General features: G+C 38.9%; 1 protein-coding gene across 3 annotated transcripts in view; it reads left to right on the forward strand.

Moving 5' to 3' along the window:
- The window catches only part of LOC101162908 (nck-associated protein 5), a 155,881-nt gene that overhangs the window by 35,378 nt on the left and 99,889 nt on the right, over window positions 1-20,614 (forward strand). For all 3 annotated transcript variants that reach the window (XM_020708326.2, XM_020708329.2, XM_020708323.2), the window contains exon 2: window positions 9,758-9,831. In XM_020708326.2, the coding sequence (XP_020563985.1) occupies window positions 9,758-9,831 (74 nt within the window). The remainder of the gene's footprint in view (window positions 1-9,757; window positions 9,832-20,614) is intronic.

Genomic DNA, 20,614 nt, shown 5'->3' on the forward strand with positions numbered 1-20,614 from the left:
TGTCTTTCCTGTGCATGTGTGGTTTTTCTGCGACAGGAATTCAGAGATAAAGGATTCAAGGATAAATGTCCCAGACCAGCCCCCAATTTATGTGATGCCCTGTTGTCTGTCTTGATGGGCATAGCAAAAAAATCGTCTTACCCTGACTTTAAACCAACAACAAAGAACACAGAAAGATCACCTCTTTAGAAAAGTAACAAATGTATTTACAAAAAATGATACATAAACAATTTAAAGATATGAAACGATAGGCTTTAGGGTGTACTTTGAGCCAAAAGAAAAATACAACACCAACCTATCTAAATCAAGAAATCATCTTACCTTTAATGAATGAAAATGGAAACCAATGACAAAGTTAACCTTCCTTGACCAACATAAACAGGAGAAAACACATACTAGAGAAAATGGCTATTCTCCTACAGATTCACTATGAATATAATTAAGACCAAATACAAGACGTCACAGAGCAGCCCTGAGCACAGAACCCAACAAAACAACTGCCTCCATCAGCTCTGGTCCAATCAGAAGAGACACCTGTCCAGCACCACACCTGAAAACAATCAACACAGAAAGACACACAAAAATGCACAAAAAAAAAGAGGTCCTATTCTGACACACAAAACACAAAATAAAAAGTAAAAACAAAACTAAGGCTGCCACAGCAATAATATTCACAAAAAATAGTTCATAGGATAATTAGTGGTTCTACATTGTCCTTAAGTGTGAACGTGAGTGAGTGTGTTGTTATGTGGCCCTGTGGTGGTCCGGTAAACCGTCCAGGTTGTACCCGGCTAAAACTTTACTAGTCTATTCTTGGACAAAGATGGCAGCACTAGTTGTTTCTTTCCGAAATTCATTGGATTTCTTTGGAAGACTAAACTGGTGACTCATTTTACCATTAAGGTGGACAAACCAGTCTTCATCTCTGCAGTAAACCATTGAACCAGTTCCTTAAACGCTTGTGAAAGTGACATAAAGCTAGTAAGATTGACTCACAGTCATGTTTATTCTTTAATCCTTTAGAGCGAAGCTCCAGTGTTGACATTCTTTCGACTGCAGTCAGTCTTAAATTGTTTATGCAATTAATGCAATTCCAGCAAGTGTTGCATATCAGCTTTGCGCTGATATGCAACACTGCACAATAGTCAACTGCGTATGCATTCACCGTAAATCAGCTGATTATGTTGCAGTGAAAAGCGTTATGCACCACTTTATGTTAGATGATTAATGTTGAGTGACGGTATGTCAAAGAGCGTGTGTTATTTAGGTGTCGTCGGTAAAAGGTTCCATAAAGTTCCATTCCAATCATCTTTAGATCTATTGTAAAAGCAATCCCAGTGGTCTTTTGATGGGAGTTTTGCAGTTTTTGCCATTTTTAGGCAAAATCATTAACCACATTTTTTTCTAGGACATAATTTCTGCAGAGTGGCAGTAGTTCATCAGAAACTCCCTGAGTTGTGGGGGAAACTGTTGGTTTTGCAGTAAGCCTCCACTTGTTTCCCATGATCCTTTTGTTTATACTCTTTCCCGCTAGCTTGCAGCCCCTCATAACCCCAAGCTAACATTATGAGTTCAACAAAAAATGGGCAGTGATGTCAGAGCTATTCAGCCGTACAGATTCCAGCTTAGATGAGGAAATGAAAGATGTTAGTGGATCTGTTTGTTTGCAAGTGGATGTATCACAAACGAGCAGTCAGAGCAGTGAGACTTTGTTCCAACAATCACAGTTTCTATATCACAACTAAGAGCTTTTCAAATGGCATTTTTTCATTTGTGACTGTTTCACCACAATTTGATCAAGGAAATACTCCGAAATGCAGTTTAATGCTTAAATTCTTTTATATGTGCCCTCCATCATAAGAAAAATGCTACAAGGGCATGTTAAAAAACACAAAAAAAGCATTTTTTCTTATTTTTTTATTTAAACCATAAGTAAAAAAAAAGTCAAGTTCAAAGATTTCTCATAAAACAGCCTGGAAATTTGGAGATTTCTAAAAGTTAGCTCATTTAAGCTGAAGTATCAAACTTTTGAAAACTGAAAACTACTTTCCACAAAGCAAAACAAAAAAGTTTTATTTTTTTTAATTTGGCACTCAAATCAAATTGCAAGACGATAGATTTTCTTATAGAAATGTAACTTTTCTTGGTTTAATAATATTATTCGTTTCCCTTTTATATTGTATTCATCCCAAAAAAATCCATCAAATTCATGTCTCTAATCCATCTGATTTTCCTTTCGTAAAGTTTGATAAAGATGTTTGTCTGTCTCTGACGTCCAACTTTGATATGTTCATTTAAAATGACATGCATTAACCTGAACAGCAGCCCCTTCTCTGATAAACTCTGCTGCAGTCGGCGGAGTTATCAAAGTCAGAGAGGATATGAGAGCCTGATGGTGGAGCTGATATGATAGGAGTGGGTCATTAGGGACCCCAGAGGGTGAAGGATCACCAGCATGGACGGTCAGAACAAGCTGATAAGACTAATTCATTTAACTGAAGCCGAGTGATACGCTGGCCACTAGACATCCTCATACCAAACCAATTAGTCACACTGATTCGTTTTGCTGCTCCACAACGACATCAAAGTCATGATTTATGCTGGCATTGAGGTTTTTATGGGTGGATATTAAATTAGCTGTTTACGCCTTTGATTTGTGCCCAAATCTTAAGGAAATGATTATACCAGACGGACGGACTCATGACATGTCTGTCCATGTCTGACACCTTAGAGAGGTCCAGATTCATCTGCATGTTTGCTGTTTCAATAAACCAGGATCAAAATCTCGGCATAACCTCTGAGCCATAGATACCCAGGAGTTTTATTTTTAGTCCCAGTGCTGCCAGCCCTACTGGCATGTCATCAGTCTGGGAAAAACTCGTGGGAAGCAGAGATAGGCGGGCGCTGCTGGTCTGGGTTAAGGAGGATGGAGGTCTTGACCTCGTCTTATTCCCAGGGGGCTGGAGACCCCCACAAGGTGTCTTATCAGTGACGGCAGACTGAGCCTCTGTGATCTTATGGCACATCAAGGTGATGTAGGGAGCTCATCCCGACTTAAAGCGACTCAGTCTGACCTCTTTCACCATCCCTAAAACTCATTTTGTCAGCCTGCTTGAAATATGCGACCCAGATGCTTGTCCCGGATGTGATTGTCGTTCATAAACTTCAAACAAAGGGATTTAAATCAGTCTCCTGCTGACGAATGATGCATCTGATGTTTATTACTGAGAAATATCTATTTGTTTGTGTGGCTTCATTGTGTGGCTGTCATTTTTAACCCCCCCCCCCCCCCCCCCCCCCCCACACACACACACACACACACAGAAAAGCAAAGAGTGTTGCTTTTCAAGACATGGTTTCCAGCTACAAACCCTGCCTCCTTTCTCCTTCCTTTTGTTGAGAGCTCTCTCTTTTAGCGCTCCACCACTAGCTAACACCGCACACCTCAAAGAGCCAATAACATATGTGATCTTTTTCCACCTGCATTTCTTCGTCTGTTACTGATTCACGAAGACTAGAATAAAGAAAAACTCAATTTTCCTAATATATGTCCTTCTCCATCAGAAAAAGGCCACTAGAACGCATTAAAAACACCAAAAACACAATATTCGTCGGAGTGGGTCTTTAAGTCAAGCATTATTGGGTTCTTTCAAAAGCGTTTGGGTTTTATGGTTTATAAGGTCTTGGATGTAACACAGCCTTCTGAGGTTTTATCTCTCAGCCTACTTTGTAGAGAAATGCTGAGTTGCACTGCTCATATTGTAAGAGCTCAAATCTGGAGAAATATGCGCCGAATAAGGTCTCAGGTCAGTGAACTCAGCTGTTTTCGCTTGGCACATGAGTACCTGGGCCTCCAGGAAAAGGGGGTGCAGCTTTCACTTGCGCTGTAAAACCATCAGAAATAATGCGCCGGCCAAAGATATAGCACTCGGCATAACATACATGAGTCACGCCCTAAATCTTTAGTTTAAATGCCTTTCCATTTGACGTGACATCCAGCATTCTCTGCATTCCTCTGGGATTATTTGGGTGCCCTGTCATTAGGAAGGTTCTGCCCGATGACAACACGGTCCAAGGCGGCTTTACTTCACTTTGTTGTGGTCTGTAAAGACTTCGCCCGACTTGGGACTTTGACGATAAAGGCTCCCTTGTGTGCAGCAACCGGAGTCGTCGTGGGATCGTGTTGCTAATGGCCCCGCAGAGACAGATGTTTCACCCAGACAGTTGTCATGACCGCTTAAAGAAAAAAAAAAGACACATTTTGGATGATGAGTGTCTGCTTCATTGAGGTCATGCTCGGAGAACGTCAGAACGTCTTGCCTGAACATGTGGGACGTGTTAGGGCAGAACAACTCGCAGCTTGTCCACCTGCCTCCAATTGGGGCGAATTCTGAGGAAACAAAAAGTTGGGTGCAATTTTTTAAGTTTCCACTATTGCCTAGCTGCTGCTGCTTTGACTTTGGGAACTTGACTAATGGCCTTAAAGCATTAATTTGAGAGGCAGGCTGGTGCTCACATCCCAGCAGATGGCTTTAACTCGTAACATGAATGGTTTGTCATGCAGATTAGGCTGCAATTAATTACATTAGCTATGCAGGATGTGACGGATAAAGAAAGTATCTGTTGATGCATATACGTTTTTAAAAAACACTGTAGACAGATGTAAAAATCGGCACCCCATTGATTTTTTGGGGCTTTTTCTTGAGCCACATCTGTTAAATTGTCACCTGAGCTGGCCTGCGGTGGGTCCAGGCTTCTAAAGGAGATGGTGACTTTTATGGCAAAAATGTCAATGAAGGGATTTGAAATAAAACTTGGAATCAAGTATTTACATTCCCAATCTGATTTAAAAATGTGGATTTAGTGTTTTTAATATCTGCTTGTGGTTTTTTTTTGATGATGGAGGACAAATATAAGAGAACTTTAGCTAAAAGTGACATTTCTGACTGTTTCTTTAATTTTGTGAATAAGGTCAAATGAAAAAATGATATTGGATTAAAAGCCTATTTGGGATGTAGAAAATACTCAAGGTCTCTGCTCTGCTCCATTCTGATTCATTCACTGATAGCTGACTAGATCCATAAAAATGCCTTTGTTTTCCTCATCCGAGCTGGCTCAAAACTGAATGGCTGGATAGCTCCAATATTGCTTGCCATCTTTGTTGCACTGGCAATGTTAGGCTTGGGGTGAAAAAAGTGGTGTACGCCAGTGAGAGAGTGTGTAAAAAGAGAGCTCTCAGCAACAGGGAGGGGAACTGGGGTGGGGTTGCCCTGCATCAATGGTCCCACCCACTACTCGGAGGCAAATTTGAAATGAACTACTGCCACTTTGAAAAAAAAACTATTTCCTAAAAATGACAGATTTTTTTTTATTTTTGCTAAAAACAGCATAATTATACCTTTTGTATTTCACAGCTTTACCTTACCTATATTAATAATAATTTGCACATATTTTTTTATTTTTGATCAATTTATGCTACCGAGATTTTTGAAACAGTGTTATGTCTATTTTCCTGATTATTTTTTTAATCGTATGCATTATTTTTATAATTAACATATTCTGCATATATTTCAGATAACTGATGTGCATTTACAATGTTGATCTTTAAAATAGTTATGTCTACTTTTTTACATAATAATTAAGTACCGGTAATTCATCTTTGTTATGTGCTTCATTGATAACTAAAGATTCTAATTATGTCTGATAAAAGTTAGGAACCGCTTAATGATAAATCATGTAATAAAATGGTTACGGTAGAACAGTTGTGGGATTATATAAATTTGCTTCCTTCCACTCCCTTTCAAGCAATTTTAATGTCTATTTATCTTAAGTTTGATACGTCATTGTATGAATCTATAACTGATTATTGTAATGTTTTTTGTGTATTATTCTTATTTGATTGCTTGAAATAAACCATATCAAATCAAATAAAAAAAGACCACTAGGAATACTAATAAAATGAAACAATGATCAGAGTGGGTCTTTAAATACTGGAGACTTAAGATTGAGGATATTCCAAAAATGTTATCTTGTAATATCTTTTCATTCTAAACAGCTAGTAACTATTAAAATTTGAAATTCAGCTAATTTTCTTTAGTTTTAATGTTTGAACAGTTTTGAAAGTAAATTTAAAAAGAAAACGACTACTACGTGACTTGGGATGACATGGGTTGCTAAACTCAAATGATGAATAAAAATATTTGCTTATAAATTTCAACACAAAATGTTGTAAAACTTGTTTCTGGGGTTATGAAAAAATGAATAAGTTGGACTTTTTACTTGAAACTTGACTTGGTTTTGAATATTTTAAAACTACAATACTCGAGTTGGGGACTGAATCAAAGACACAAATCTCGACTCTGACTCCTTAAAATGACTTGTTAGCTGGTTTTTGCTTGGTCACTGAAACTTAAGAGTATTGTCTTTGAGGACATGAAGCCCTAACCTCCATATGAGACAAAACTTTGGCACGGAATAACAACTTGAAAGATTTAAAATATTTACTTAAATGTTTTAAGACTTGAATAATTAGGATTTAAAAAACTCTAAAAGTTCATTGATTTAAACTCTTATTATTAACTCTTTATCACTGTAATTTTGTCATCGAATGATTTTAAATCCAAGTTAAAAACTCACTTTTTCTCTTTGGCTTTTAACTATGAGTTGGTGATTTTATTAATTTTTATTACTTTAGTATTATGTTGTTTATTTTAGATTGTTGTTTTTGTTTTATCTTTCATTGTCAAACACCTTGGTCAGCATCTGCTGTTTTTAAAAGTGATTTACAAATAAAGTTGACTTGACTTGATTTGACTAATATAGGTATAGTCAGGGATACCTAAATAACAATCGCTTTCTGATATGACGTTAATCTTTGACTGTTTACCTGATCAATGTGAATTAACCGATTCTGACGCAAAGAAATGTTGATTTTCCCATTGGTTTTGCACCAACATGCAACTCTTTATGAACATAGAGTGGTGCCATTTTTGGCGAAACGCTCCTGGCGACACACTCCTGTGTTGTGTTGCATATCAGCACAAGGCTGATTTTCTCTACTTCAGAATGCCCTGGAATTACGTTAATTGCATAAACGTCGGAGGAGTTACAGCAGTCGAAAGAATGTAAACACTGCCGCTAAAACTCTGATGGTAAGGGGTAAACCTTGTAGTGAACTGGTAAAAACACTATTCTGTCCGCATCCTTATCTTATCTTATACGCTGGCTACTGGTGATCTTTGAATGGCAGCCTCAGATGTGTCATAAGTGGTTGAAAAGCAGCAGTGGGAGCCTTCACCGCAGGGTGAGACAAAACAACACCACTTGCTGTATTTAGGGCAGCAGGCTGTGCCCCTGAACATCTGGCCTGTTGAGAGTTTGCCGCCCCGGCCTCAGGTTAAAAAAATCTCAAGCAGTGATAACGTGATAACAGAAGTAGTTCAAGTTAAGTCGGGCCTCAACAGCCGGTCACGGAGAGGTCAGAACCAGTCCAAACACGGCTTTAAGTAAATTAATAAGTGAGTTTTCTACACCAGCTTACCCGGCGGGGATTTTCATTAAATACTATGTTAAAACATTTCTTAAATTTTATGAGTATTTCTATTGAATTATGCTAGGATCATAGTAGGAGGGGGTTAAGTAGGGAATGTCAAAACTATCCAAATGTCTTAATCACCCATGTTAATGTCAGAAATCCTTTGAAATCTACACATAAAACAAAACAATTAAAGGAAAATGACATGTCTTAATACCATATTGGCTTTTTTATCCCAATGTACCCTAATCAAAAACCAGTAATGAATAGATCATAATTAAGTATATATATCTCCATAATAGTTACAAAAATGGATTGTGTTTTGGATAATGGATAAATCATTCTGTTGATGACATTTAAATTTAGCCCTTTTGATGGTTGAAATTAGATGAGAAACACCAAAAAAATTAAAGACACAAAATGTAGTTGAATCCGCGTTTTCAAAAGATACTTCCGCCTGAGTGCCATTACCATTCCAAAATTTTGAGATCTAGACCTGTTAAACTTTTCTTTAAGGGAAGCCACTCTAAGTCAGTCAGTCCAGTCAACAGCTTTAAATGACCTTGAAGGACATTAATTTGTCAAAGACAACACGTACATTTGTCTGGTTTGACTGAACAAGATGTAGCTTTTAAAATCAATTTTCTTTGAGATAACAGAAATGAAAGTGTCTAAAAAAGGGGTCAGATACTCTGTTATTTCAGTTTAACTGGAGATAATTATCGTTTAACCATAGGTAAACTATGTTAACAACATAGGCTTAGAAGTGAATTATATTTTCTGTGAGATAAACACAAAGGGGAGAAAGCAGAGGGCCTAAAATAGAACCCTGAGGAGTCTTAAGTGAAACAACAGTAGACTTTGGGTTCTGACTTATATAAAACCTAAAATCTTCAAGTAATAGAGTACTGTTAATATGCTAAGACTAAATCAATTAAAACAAAAGCAATCAAAGTTATTATGGTAACGCAAAATTTGGAAAATGTTCTGTACAAATGTCTCTACTCAACGTTTTTTTATTAATCAATGGGACTGGTTGGGACCAGTCTGGTTTCTTCTTGTGAAACATGACAGAAAAGAGACAAACTCAGCTTTGAGCATCTTTTTAATGAATAAAATATGCTGGATACTTAGCAACTCCAACAAAAACAAATACATGGGGAGTTAAGAAAAGTACAGTTGATCACAGAAACAACCCCTACAAGTCTTTGTTATATAGCATCAACAAAGTAGATGTTACAAAGGAATGATTTTAATTACCTTTGTTTTTATTGGCTGGATGACAACTGGTCAATGCCGTGGAGAATTATTGTGTGACTTTTCTTACTAGGAATACCTACAAAAGCTATATTAGTGACTTGTCTAGGTGTTTGTACATTTATGAAAAGATACCTGATGAGATGCAAAGTGGATAAATTGAATAAATTGTGTCCACTGTTATGACATTCATAACAAAAAGCAAGATGTGATGGTCAATACAGAGGAGCAAAACAGAGTAAAACGAGACAACAGGACAATGGTGGCAAAGAGCTATGGATGCAGCAAATGTGCTGTACCTATGTTGGTTCCGTACGCACTAAATCCTTAACACAGCTCAGTTGAATGGGTTATTAGACTAAGATTGTACACGGGAAACCCCATTATTCAATTACACCATTTGAACTCATGACCAGAAATCAATGTTGAGCATCTGTCCTGCTGAGATAACCGTGCACCCAGGAGATTTTTCAGGAGCTGTCAAGCAAGCATCTAATTAATTAGTCTCAAACCTGGACTGCCCCGATCTGACACTCTGACACAGTTTGTGAAAATGCAAATGTCTGAAATATGTTGGCCTGCTACGTCTCTCAACAACCCCTGCCTGCTGAATGTAGCACTAAAGGGGGCAAGTCATTAGACCAAGGCCTAAGAAATTCTAACATCTGTTTTCTTCATTCTGCTCCCAGCCTGAGCTTATTCCTGTAACTCAGTAGCACACGTTTTCGAAGTGTGGGATATTCCCAGCTGACATTACACAGCTGGGCTCAGTTTTTGGGTCAGTCGTTAGAAGTTACCCAGAGGTGCTTCTGGAATTACGCACATAGAGAAAGTGGGACTAAACGGACAGATCACACCTTTCTTTTAAAGCTGCTCAAAAGTAACCTGTGGGTTCACTATTTATTCAGACAGAAGGATTTAAATGAAAATATTTGAAACTATGTGCTCTCTATCTTGTGTTGACAGGAGTACATGGACGCCAACAAATGCATCGATGAGCTTCTGAAACAGCTTGAGGAGGAGCGCCGGAATGTCCGAAGGTGAGACGTTTTAACAATTTCTGGAGCAGATGTTTTATTACCAGAGGATGTCAGCAGCTGCCTGTAATCTATCCCCGTTTATAGGCAGCAGGACAATGTTTTCTTTTTTTTTTGGTTCTGAGGGAGACAAGCTTTGTATGCCGTTTTTGAAAAATGCTTTTTGTGTTGGAAGCACACAGAAAGTGGGAGACAAAGGGGAGCGACTCTGAGCTCAGTGTGGGGTTGACTAGCGACATTTCTCATGGAGGTCTTTTTGGGGCAGATTTGTCCAGACAATGAGGGTGAGGAGCTTATGGAGATGCCAATCTAATGACCTTGTCCCTTCCGTGCTTCTATCGTCCTAGCCCTTCCAATGATGCACCACTCTCATTGAAGAAAGAGACAATTTTTTAAACTCCATCCTCCTTTGTACTGACGTCTCCCCAACTCAATGGAGCCGTAGTTCCCCAGCTCAAAGTAATTTTCCCCCTGAGTGAGCAGTGAGGGGCTGGGGGTTGGACAGAAGGGGATAGAGGTCTCAGGCTGGGTGGTTGGAGGGGGGTAAATGACCACTGACCATCCCTTTAACTTGGCTAGGGCAACCCCCTTAATAATCCTTGTGTAAAGGAATGACCCTCAAGTCATTCCCACCCGTCTTTTTAAGACGCCTTCTGTGAGAGTCAACATCCACTCAGAGTGGATGGGATGCATCTATATGAGCAGACCTGTGGGTGTACCTCATGTCAGGAAAGCCATGAACTTGCACATAGTCCAAGCAGTGTGTGTGGATGTCTAAACCTGCTTAAAGTGGGAAATGTCCATTTGTGTTTTTAAGTGGATGTGTCATTTGCTGGACTCATCCAATGTGAACAAGTTCTTTGGCTCAGAGATGAAAGACAATGTAGACCACTATACCACATCATCCAGTTGGAATTGTAAAACCAAATGTTAAGGTTAATTAGTTTGATTTCATTGTGCAATCAAACTAATCATTGTTATTTAATTATTATTTCTAATTATTATTGTTGCCTATATTGTTATTTCATAATTGTTTTTTGTTTTCTTCTGTGCATTTTTTGTCTGTATCAAAATATGTGCTCATTGAGAATATTATCACTCTCTTCTGCAATTTCTTCTGCAACTTGGGGTTTTTCTGCAATTCAACAAAATTGCAGCAACTTTTGCCATTTAACACTTTTTTGTTGTGCATTTAAAAAAAAAAAACACTTTAAATGGTGCACCTCTGCATTATATTCTAGCCACAAAACAGGAGTATGAAAGATGAGTTGCCTATATGAGAGGGAAATCCTATCTGTAAGATCTTTTTGTGTATTCGGTAGTGACACATCTCACTATAAAAAGCTCTATTCAACAAGATGCAATCTTCCCCAGGTTGTAAACAACCCCATGCACTTGTCTTTGAAATTCTAATGTTTTTGAAGCTGAGGTTTTGAAAAAACAAACAAAAAAAAAAAAAAAAACAAGAACATACCACCAAGAAGGCTCTGCTGCTGTTTCCTCTACAGAGTTCTTAGACTGGGAATCGAGACAGTGATGAATGACTGCACAAAGGCTTTTGTTCGGCAAAAAACATCGACTGAGAGAGAAAAAAAAGAGAACCTCCTTTCCTTATTAGGCATCATCCCACGAAGCTGTGGATGTCTGCCTCCGCCCCTAAGAATATGGGGTCCATCAATCCGTCAAGAAGTGAAAGAGAAATCCCCGCATTCCTGTAGTTCCCTGCATCCTTTCTTCTTGACCCACTGACCTACTGCATTCACGTCTCTCATTGGGCCATATTATTCAGCAGTTTCACAATCATGACCCAAAAACCTTTGAATAGATTGCTGCATTTACTGGTACTGTTGTTTGGAAACAGGAACAAAGACACTTTCTGACTGGATTACAGACTAAACTAAAGAAACCAATTAGCTTTCTTGGCTAAAATTGGATTGTTCATCTTGCCAAACTGGTGTCCTTAAAGACATGTTTTGGGACAAGCTTTGTAACCTATTTTTCGGAGTATAAGTATACAATTGTTGTTTTTTTGCACGTTTGGCCAGGGGTGCGACTAATCCTAAGTACACACTGGGCAAATGATGTGCGTTCAAGAACGTGCTTAACAGGGTTTCTTGAACGCGCTTTAATCATGTGGTGGACTGTCAAAACCCGATACTAGCACATGTTCTCACAACTGGAGGAGGCATGATGCAAATCTCGCAAATCTTGCTCCAGGCTTTTTCTTTCATAGTTCTGTTTCAATAAATGAAAGACTCAGTGTCCTGGCTGGCACAAACCGCGACTAAAAAATTCTCCTTCTTGCGAGCATTTGAAACACAGCCAAAAACACGCAATCACGCTCGTTTGCATAGACTTCTTAAAAAGTGGTTGCTTTAACGCACAATTCGAAGCCCGATGTGTACGTAGCACCACACTCAGCTGCGACTTATATGTGATTTTCTTTTTAAATAAATAGCAACAACCGACAGAGGGCCATGTATTTGTATGTGTATCAGTGCAGTATTTGCTACTGAGAGCAATGCAATAGAAGAAGCGCCACTCAGTTTTATATCCGGCTCAGCTGAGTTTTTCCAAAGCGACACAGAGGATGAAGAATTCCATGGATTTAGTGTTTTAAAATGATACAAAGAGTTTAGTTGACTTGTTAGCATGTTCTTTATGCTATTGTTAGCTTATTGATTGTTCAGACGTTGTGTTAATATGGTACTCACTTATTCAGTTCCTCCTATGTTTCATGAAGCTAAATAAACATCAGCATGCATTCGTAGTAAAGCGTGTACATATAAGTCTATTGTCATCCATTCCATCATAATGATTAGTCTTTCAAGATAACATTTCTGTTCTTGTTCTTGTATTTTGTTAAATAAATTTCTCGCAAAGCACAACTTATACTCCAGTGCAACTTGTATAATATTGTTTCTTCTTTACTATTATTTTTCTTTGCTGCTGTCACTTGTAGTCGGAAAAATATAGCAGTTTACAGGTGGTAATATGACAAAATGGAAAAGAAATGTAATTACATGGATCCAATTGATACAGTTTCTAGCTTGCTTTTGATTAGACATCAGAAACATCTGCCATACTGTTCCGTTTCAAATACTCACTTCCAACTCAAACACACGCAGTCACCAGTGCCGAATAACAGCTTCGCCGCTCGACCGAGCACAAAACCCCAGTGGGACGCCAGCCGGGCTTTCCTGCTCGCTCTTTTCAGCGTGAGCACGTCCTTGACAGGAGGAAACAAAAGCTCTGCGGCACAGTGTCAACATCACATGGAGGAGATCCAACATTTGGAGTTAGACACAAATGTGCAGTCAGACCCCGAACCAGGGGTTTCCAGTTATTCATCGTTTTGTTTGCTCTCATTAAACATGATGAAAGGCCTGTTTTGAGGGATCTCATCAGCGGTGGCCTTGAAATGCTGCCGCCTCACTCATGTCTAGCCGTGATGGATGTAATGTGGGAAATAAAGTTTATGAGAGACTTCTGCTGGGTGACAGACATGCATGGGAGGGACATATGGATGCTCCTCAGTGCTAAAAAAGCATGAAGGGAGGGGATGACCTCTCTCTGGCAAGCTGCTGCGTCAAGGAACTGTGACTGCATAATCCTCCCCGTGGATTAAAACAATACAGATTAGATCTTTTTTCACTTCATCTCTAGTTTCCCAGTCCTAATCCACCATTATGCTGAGCTGGTCTTTCTTGAAACCTTCTTTCAACCATTTGTCTTAGCTGCTATGAAATTACCAAGAGTGGACTTTACCTGTCCTTTTTTTTTCGTACGTTTTTTTCCTTTCTGTTTTTTCGCCTCCGGGAGCAGATGGTGTTTGTCTGCAATCTCTTCAACACCTCGGAAGACTGACACCTCTTCACTAAAAGGAAGTGAGAGGTGTTTGAGGGGCACGGCACTACAGCTCAACCCCAAAGGACGTTAGCGACGACATCTTCTGATCAATAATCTATTTGTTATAAATTAACTTCAAAGATTGCAGGCATGGAAACATGTCAGTTTAGATTAAGAGGTTTCTGCAGCTAGGCTTTGCCTTTGGGCTGAAAGTTTTTATCTTTCTTTTTTTCTTTTTTTTTGCACAAGATCAGTATTTTTAGAGTCGGTGGTCAGAATGACAAAATAGTAGCTCACATTTTTACATGTTTATTACACACTCCAAACAATGGACACAATTTAATTTTTTTTTTTTTATGAAAAAAATTACATATGTTAGAGTGATACCTAAATAAGGCTCTTTGACCGTTTGCGAAATCAGCATGAATCAGCGGAGTCTTACGGGGAGAAAAGCGGCTTTTCAAATCAGTTGAATGAAAAAAAAAATGAAAACTTTATTAATCCCAACAAGGAGAAACTCAGTTCCAGTACATCTCGATGAAGAAGGAGAAGACAAACAGCAACACAGGATACACACACACATCTCGAGAGGTTACTGAGGTCAATGCAGCCGAGCGCCTTAGATGACCTGCGGCGGCGCACCTTTGTATAGCATGCAGATGGACCATGAAAAGGGCCGGGGTTGGGTTTGGTGACAAAAAAAAGTCGTATCCCTACACTGCGTACAATGTGTTGATACAAGAAAAAAACTACACCGTTTAAACACAAATAGCACATATTCAGACAAAGACACAGTACATGAGGCTCAGGGGGGAAACGGTGGTGGACGGGAGTGGGGGGCCCCCCATGAGTCTGTCCATCAGGTGCAGCTCCGTGAGCCAGGCACATCTTCCGGGCAGCTCACAGAGGAGGTAAGGAGGGTTGTGCACAAATATGCAACACTTTACGCACTAATGAAAAGTGTTGCAAAATAGCACAAAGTCCCTTTTCTCTCTAACAAAAACAGCAGATTATTATTGATTGTGGGAGCACTGCACTACTGTAAAATGTTGCATATTAGCGCTAGGCTGTTTTTCACTGCGTCAGAATCCGCTAAAAGAAATTTTGATTGTGTAAACGGTTGAAGGGTTACATGTTACAGTATTCATAAACACTGGAGCTAAAATTACGTTTTAAAGGGTTAAACGAATAAACAAACATGTCTATTGGTGCATGTATGTTCACTTATAAGTATGGTTATTTTTGTAACTGGTAAGAGATTCCTAGAAGGATGCTGTCATCTGCATAAAATAAAAAATCCCAAAACAGTGACACATTGAGAAATTGACGTGAGGGAGAGTTGGTAAAGGTAACTGTGCAGTGGCCCCAGAATTGGGCCTTGAGGAACCCCATATGATCACTACCATCAACAGCCCCAGAATCCTAACCTTTGTGGTTGAAAGGGTTTCTCTGGCAACTTTTATAAGTGCTAAGTCAGACCATAAATAAACAAACAAACAAAAAAATTCTTAGTGAACGTGTTTATAGTATAGTTGCAGTTGATGATTTTTTTTCTGTAGGATTGTGTAATAGTAGAGCTGGGGCTAAAGAAAGTCAGGGCTATTTACAGCAGCCAAATTGAGGGCAATCCAAATTCTATGGCTTACCATAAATAAATGGTTTATTTTCGAACTTGTATCATTTACAAGGTGCACCGAGCTATAAGGCGCATCGAGCGAGACAAAAGTGTCAGAGAAAAGTCCCTCAGACATTCACAGTTACAAGCATAACTGTGACTATGCTAACTACAAACCTTGTTAGCAAAAAAAAAAAAAAAAAACAGTCTGACACCACTACACATTAGCGTATTGGGAATAACACCCAACCTTGTTTGCAACTTGTAAAGAACAGAACTTTCAAATTTGCTTCCCCATCAATAAGCACAACCAAAATTAATCCATATACTGTATAAGGAGTTATTTATAGGCTATTAAGTGAGCCTTCTAGTGCAGAAAATTTTAAATCTCCAGGGAGCAATAAATTAAAAAAGCTTGGTCAAACATCAAGTTCTGGGTTTTGTCAAATATTGTAGAGACAGAAATAAAGTTGCAGTTACTAATTGTGGTATCCAAATGTTTATTTATTTTTTTGCTCTACCTTTGATCAAGCATTCAAAAGTTTGGTGACTTAAGTGGGTGTTCCCTGGTGGGCTTTGGACCAGATGGAGCCTGTACTTCCCCCTTAATGGATTTATGGACTGTTTTTCTCAAGCTGTTAAAATGGGGTACAATTGTCCATTGTGTTTGGTCCATCTTTAAGATACATAAGCTTTTTTGTGCTCTTATATACAATTTAGATGCAACAGAATGTAAATGTAAGACAGCTTATATGCAATACACATAGAAATGTATATCGATATCGGTAAGAAGGAAATGATCTAGTAAAGGCTAGAGACTTTGGACGGATCCTTAATGAAACTATGACCACTTACTGGATTCATGGGGCTCTTTTTCCTATAATAGTCGTAGTATTTAAGGGTTTATCAGCCCCTAATCATCCTAATTAAGTCTTAACTGAGGACTTCAATTACAGATTAAGCATGTAGATGCAAGAGAACGGGAGACCACAAGAGTGCAAAGCTGGGAAACAGCTTCACAAATCTGTACCTTTCAGATGTTACTACAAGGCATATCTGGGCTGAGAGACGCCTGTGTGCTGCCGGCGGTCTGCGCCAGATGAAAGGCTGTTATCCTCAGCCTGGAGAGTGTGGTGAGGCCTGCTCTGTCGATGAAGCGGCAGATAGGCTCCAGCCTCCCGCAAACCCTGCAACGCCCCAAAGGACCCGTCTGAGTCGCTTGGGCAAAAGCCATGCATTTTACACCTTTAATTGGATAAGTTGACCGGTCTAATGCAATAATTTGATCAAGCTGAGCTCTGAGGAGATCTAAAAGTGTATTTGTGCACTCTCTGAAGTGAACGATGGAGTCTAATCCATCTATTAGGGGTCACGTTACGATCCTGGAGTCTGGACTTAAAAATATCTTCAAGGGACAAGTAAATGAAGTCATTGAAGCCTTTAGACACACTGGAATTTTTTTCTCTAAAGATTTATTCTTTTCAAAAGAAAAAAAAAGCTTTGATAAAACCTAGTTGGTACAGACCACAAGCTTAAGTAGGGGGTACTTTCTTCTGAAAAACATGGTACCTCTAATTAACAACTTCTATGTGTTCCAGCGGAACTTGAGGCAGCAGTGAGTCTACTCCACAGTGATGGGGGAGTTAACTGAAAACTTGCTGATAAACTCGCTGAAGCAATTAGTGAAGGAGCTGACACCATGGGTGCCCAGTGACACTTAACTCAACACACACTGGTTGATCTTGGCGAGGATTACCCCCCCTACCTCCGCCACCATTAGTCTTGTAAATGCCAAACTCTCCAATGATGATTCATCAAGGTCTGGGAACGGTTAATGCAGGCATTTTTATGGCACTTACGAGAGGAAGAGGTTAATCGAACGGTTTAATGATGCTTTTTACTGATGCTCCCTCAAGGTCGTTTTAGTATCATTCTCCATAAATCCTCATGCCAACACGATATTTTACTTGAATGAAATATAGCCTTACCACATGACTTCAACTACGTTTGACTATAAACCGAACATCAGTAAAATTTTTGGATGCATGAATCATCTAGCACCAACCAAAACCTCAGACCCAAACATTTGTTTTTTTTTCAGTGGTGACACTTTTAATGTTTAATTTTTTGCTTAAAGATCTCTAATTTTCCACAAGTGAATCTTTATTTTTGCTAATGACTTTAAAGACCAGCTCCAATCATCTTTGATCTATTGTAAAAGCGTTCCCAGAGGAACATCATTTTAATTATGCCATTTCCAGTCAAAAATTAAAAAAAAACAGATGTGTTGTTTTCTGGGACATAGTTCCAGCAGAGAGGCAATCATTAGAAATTCACCACTGAGTTATGGGTGGGATCGTTGGCAAGGAGAAGCCCCACCTCCCTTTCCCTTTCCCTTCCTGTTGCTGAGATCTCTCTGTTTACATGCTTACAGCCCTTCACATCCCCAATCCAAAATTACTGGAGCCACAAAAATGGTGAGAAATATTGGAGCTATGTGTTACAAATACGTTCTATTTCAAACTGCATTTTTTTTGTCTGCTCCTGATTTGAAAACAAAAATACACAGGAGCAAAATCTTCCTAATATGTCTTCTATCATTAAAAAAATGCAACACGAAAAAGTTAAAATCACCAAAAACAGGATTTTTTTGGAGTGGGCCTTTAATCTTTTAATTACTCATCAATTGAAACCAGACGTTTTTGTTAAACTAATTTAAAACTTTCAGGTGAGCGCAAATAGTTAACAACTCTCGATTTAGGCCAAAGCTGGATCTTTATAGGCAAAAACATGGACCTGCTGAGTTAAGACTTTGTGTAAAAAGTACATTAAATGTAAAGAGAGCGTTTTCTTTAAGCCCAAAGCTAACTTCTCTATGGAGTCTTTGTATGCATGTAATTTCTGGGTCTCGTGCTTTCTCAACATGCATATGCTGTGTTTTCTGCAACCTGTGACACATATTGTTGGTTTTGGGACTGAATGGGCTATTGTCTGCATTCCTGGAGGCAATTAGCTGAGTTTAAGAGCTGTTTCTTTTGCAGTGGGGTCTCGCTTTATGCCTAATTACAGCTCAGACGCACTCTTAATATCTCGTAGTGTAAAAAGACCTCCAATCATGCATTTATTTAGTTTAGAAAAGTAAGCTCTTTTTATCTGATTGCCGACTCTGACTGTTTCTGGTTTTAAAAACAGAGATACCTCAACACTCAGGTCTACAGACTCTAGTTTCTTTCTGACACACAATAAACGTTTTATCACAGAGATCTCTTTTTTTATTTCCTTTTTTTAACGTGTTGATGACAGCATGCAGTTAGTTTGACAAATAGGTGTACTCAAAAAACTTCCTACGTTTACGATAAGGAGAGAGATCCACCCCATGAGGGGTTTTTGTTTGTTGTTCCCTGTGTGGGCTTGACTGATGCATGTCACAGTGGCTGCAACCAAGTTATTCGCCCCCCGAGGTTGTCTCAGGGCTCACCAGAAAACATCCCTTTAAGTCCATGAGGGAACAGGAAGCCATTCGGACCCACAATATATAGATCATACAAGTACAAATTATGTGGTTGTGTGGGCTGGAGGCCTACAGGTGCCATGCATTCTTAAAAACAAAAAAATGTCTGAGCTTAAAAATATTCCTACACAAAAATTCCTATTCAACTCCTACTCAAAAATTAAAGAACATGAAATAAAATACCACATTTTTGGATCATAAGACGAACTGGATTAAAGGACGCATTACGTGAATCTATTGACTGTATTAGGCAACTGGACTGAGTGACCCCTCCCCCATTCCGTTTTAAACAGGACGTACACACTGGTCCCATGAAGCTGCAATCCCATAGACGTTTATATTTGTTGAAATGTCCGCTCTGCTACCTTTAATATGTTAATGGTATTCCTAATTTTCTGCACCGTATTATTTTTATAGTGCAAGCTATTCAAGTTATAAACTGGCCAATCAGATCCCTCAATAAAAGTATATGGTCTCATGTGAAACATTTGAAATGTTTGATTGGCAGACTCTCCCGAGCACGATTTCAATTGGTAGAGGTGCGGACTTCCAACAAGCTCACTCCTGATTGGCGGTAGTGGTTGCCTTAAAAAACTTGACTCATATCAGTTCTCATATACAGTCAATCAGAGAAGCACAACTGTTAACATAGATAGGACTCAACTACCAGAATGCATAGAGGGGCTAAGAGGCAGGCGATTGGTCAGAAGTTTTTGATGGGAAGTTGTTTTAGCAAACTGCTTTGTTATGTAAGACTATGTCTGAATTTCCCCCAACCCCTAACTACTAAAAAACTATATAGTGCTGTACTATGTAGTGCCCTGGATTTTAAAAGCAATTCTGACACCATGCTCACTACTTTGTTTTCACAAAGGTAAAATCTGATGAATACAAGCGTTTTACCCCAATTATTTACAAATCCACTGTGTTCCGAAGATGAAAGCGTTGATTGCAATGCATTGTGGCCTATGTTCGCCAATCTAGTGAGCATGGATGCACACTGGTTTTTCCGCAGATATATCTGGGATTTCAAATTCCGGGGAATTTGATTTTAAAATTGGAGATTCGGACAGCACCAAAAAAAAACAAAAAGGCGAACGCATATGTAGCGAATAGTGAAGGAATTCGGACATAGCCAACATGCCTCTCTTTAATCTGCAATAATCATCCTTTGCAGAGAGTGGAACCTGACAGATACGTCAAACTTTATTGACAATAACTCTCAACATTCATCAGTTGTAACACATACAATTTAAAATAATACTTTTGTTTGAGTTCATTATGTTGGAGCACAGCACATATCACCCAGTAATTTTTCTGACTATGGTAGCCATCATGCCTCAACAAACTATCAAGTGATGTAGCTTCATAGTTCATCGAAGTGGTACTGGAACATTTTGACAGATTTTTGAGCATTGCGACATTTAAACTCCAACTATATTTCGATCAATTGTAAAAGCGTTCCCAGTGGTCTTTTATTAATGATTATGCAGTTTTTAGCCAAACCCAAAAGCCTGTCTTGTTTTCTTAAGATGTATTTTTTGCAGCGTGCCAGTAGTTCTTTCAAAAATTTGCAATTGGAGAGGACCTAATCCATGTATAAATTTATTTTCCTCGTCCAACCTGGTGTCTGGCTCCAAACTCTACAGCTGGATAGCTCTAATATTGTTCACCATTTTTGTTGCACCACTAAAGTAAGGTTAGGGATGTGAGGGACTGGAAGCATTAGCTGGAAATCATGTAAACATAGTGCCAGTGGTTACGCCCACCAGATGATTTCTAATGAACTATATCCTAGAAAACGACACAGA

This window comes from Oryzias latipes, chromosome 2 (assembly GCF_002234675.1).
Source record: "Oryzias latipes chromosome 2, ASM223467v1".
In the NCBI taxonomy this organism is placed as follows: Eukaryota; Metazoa; Chordata; class Actinopteri; order Beloniformes; family Adrianichthyidae; genus Oryzias; species Oryzias latipes.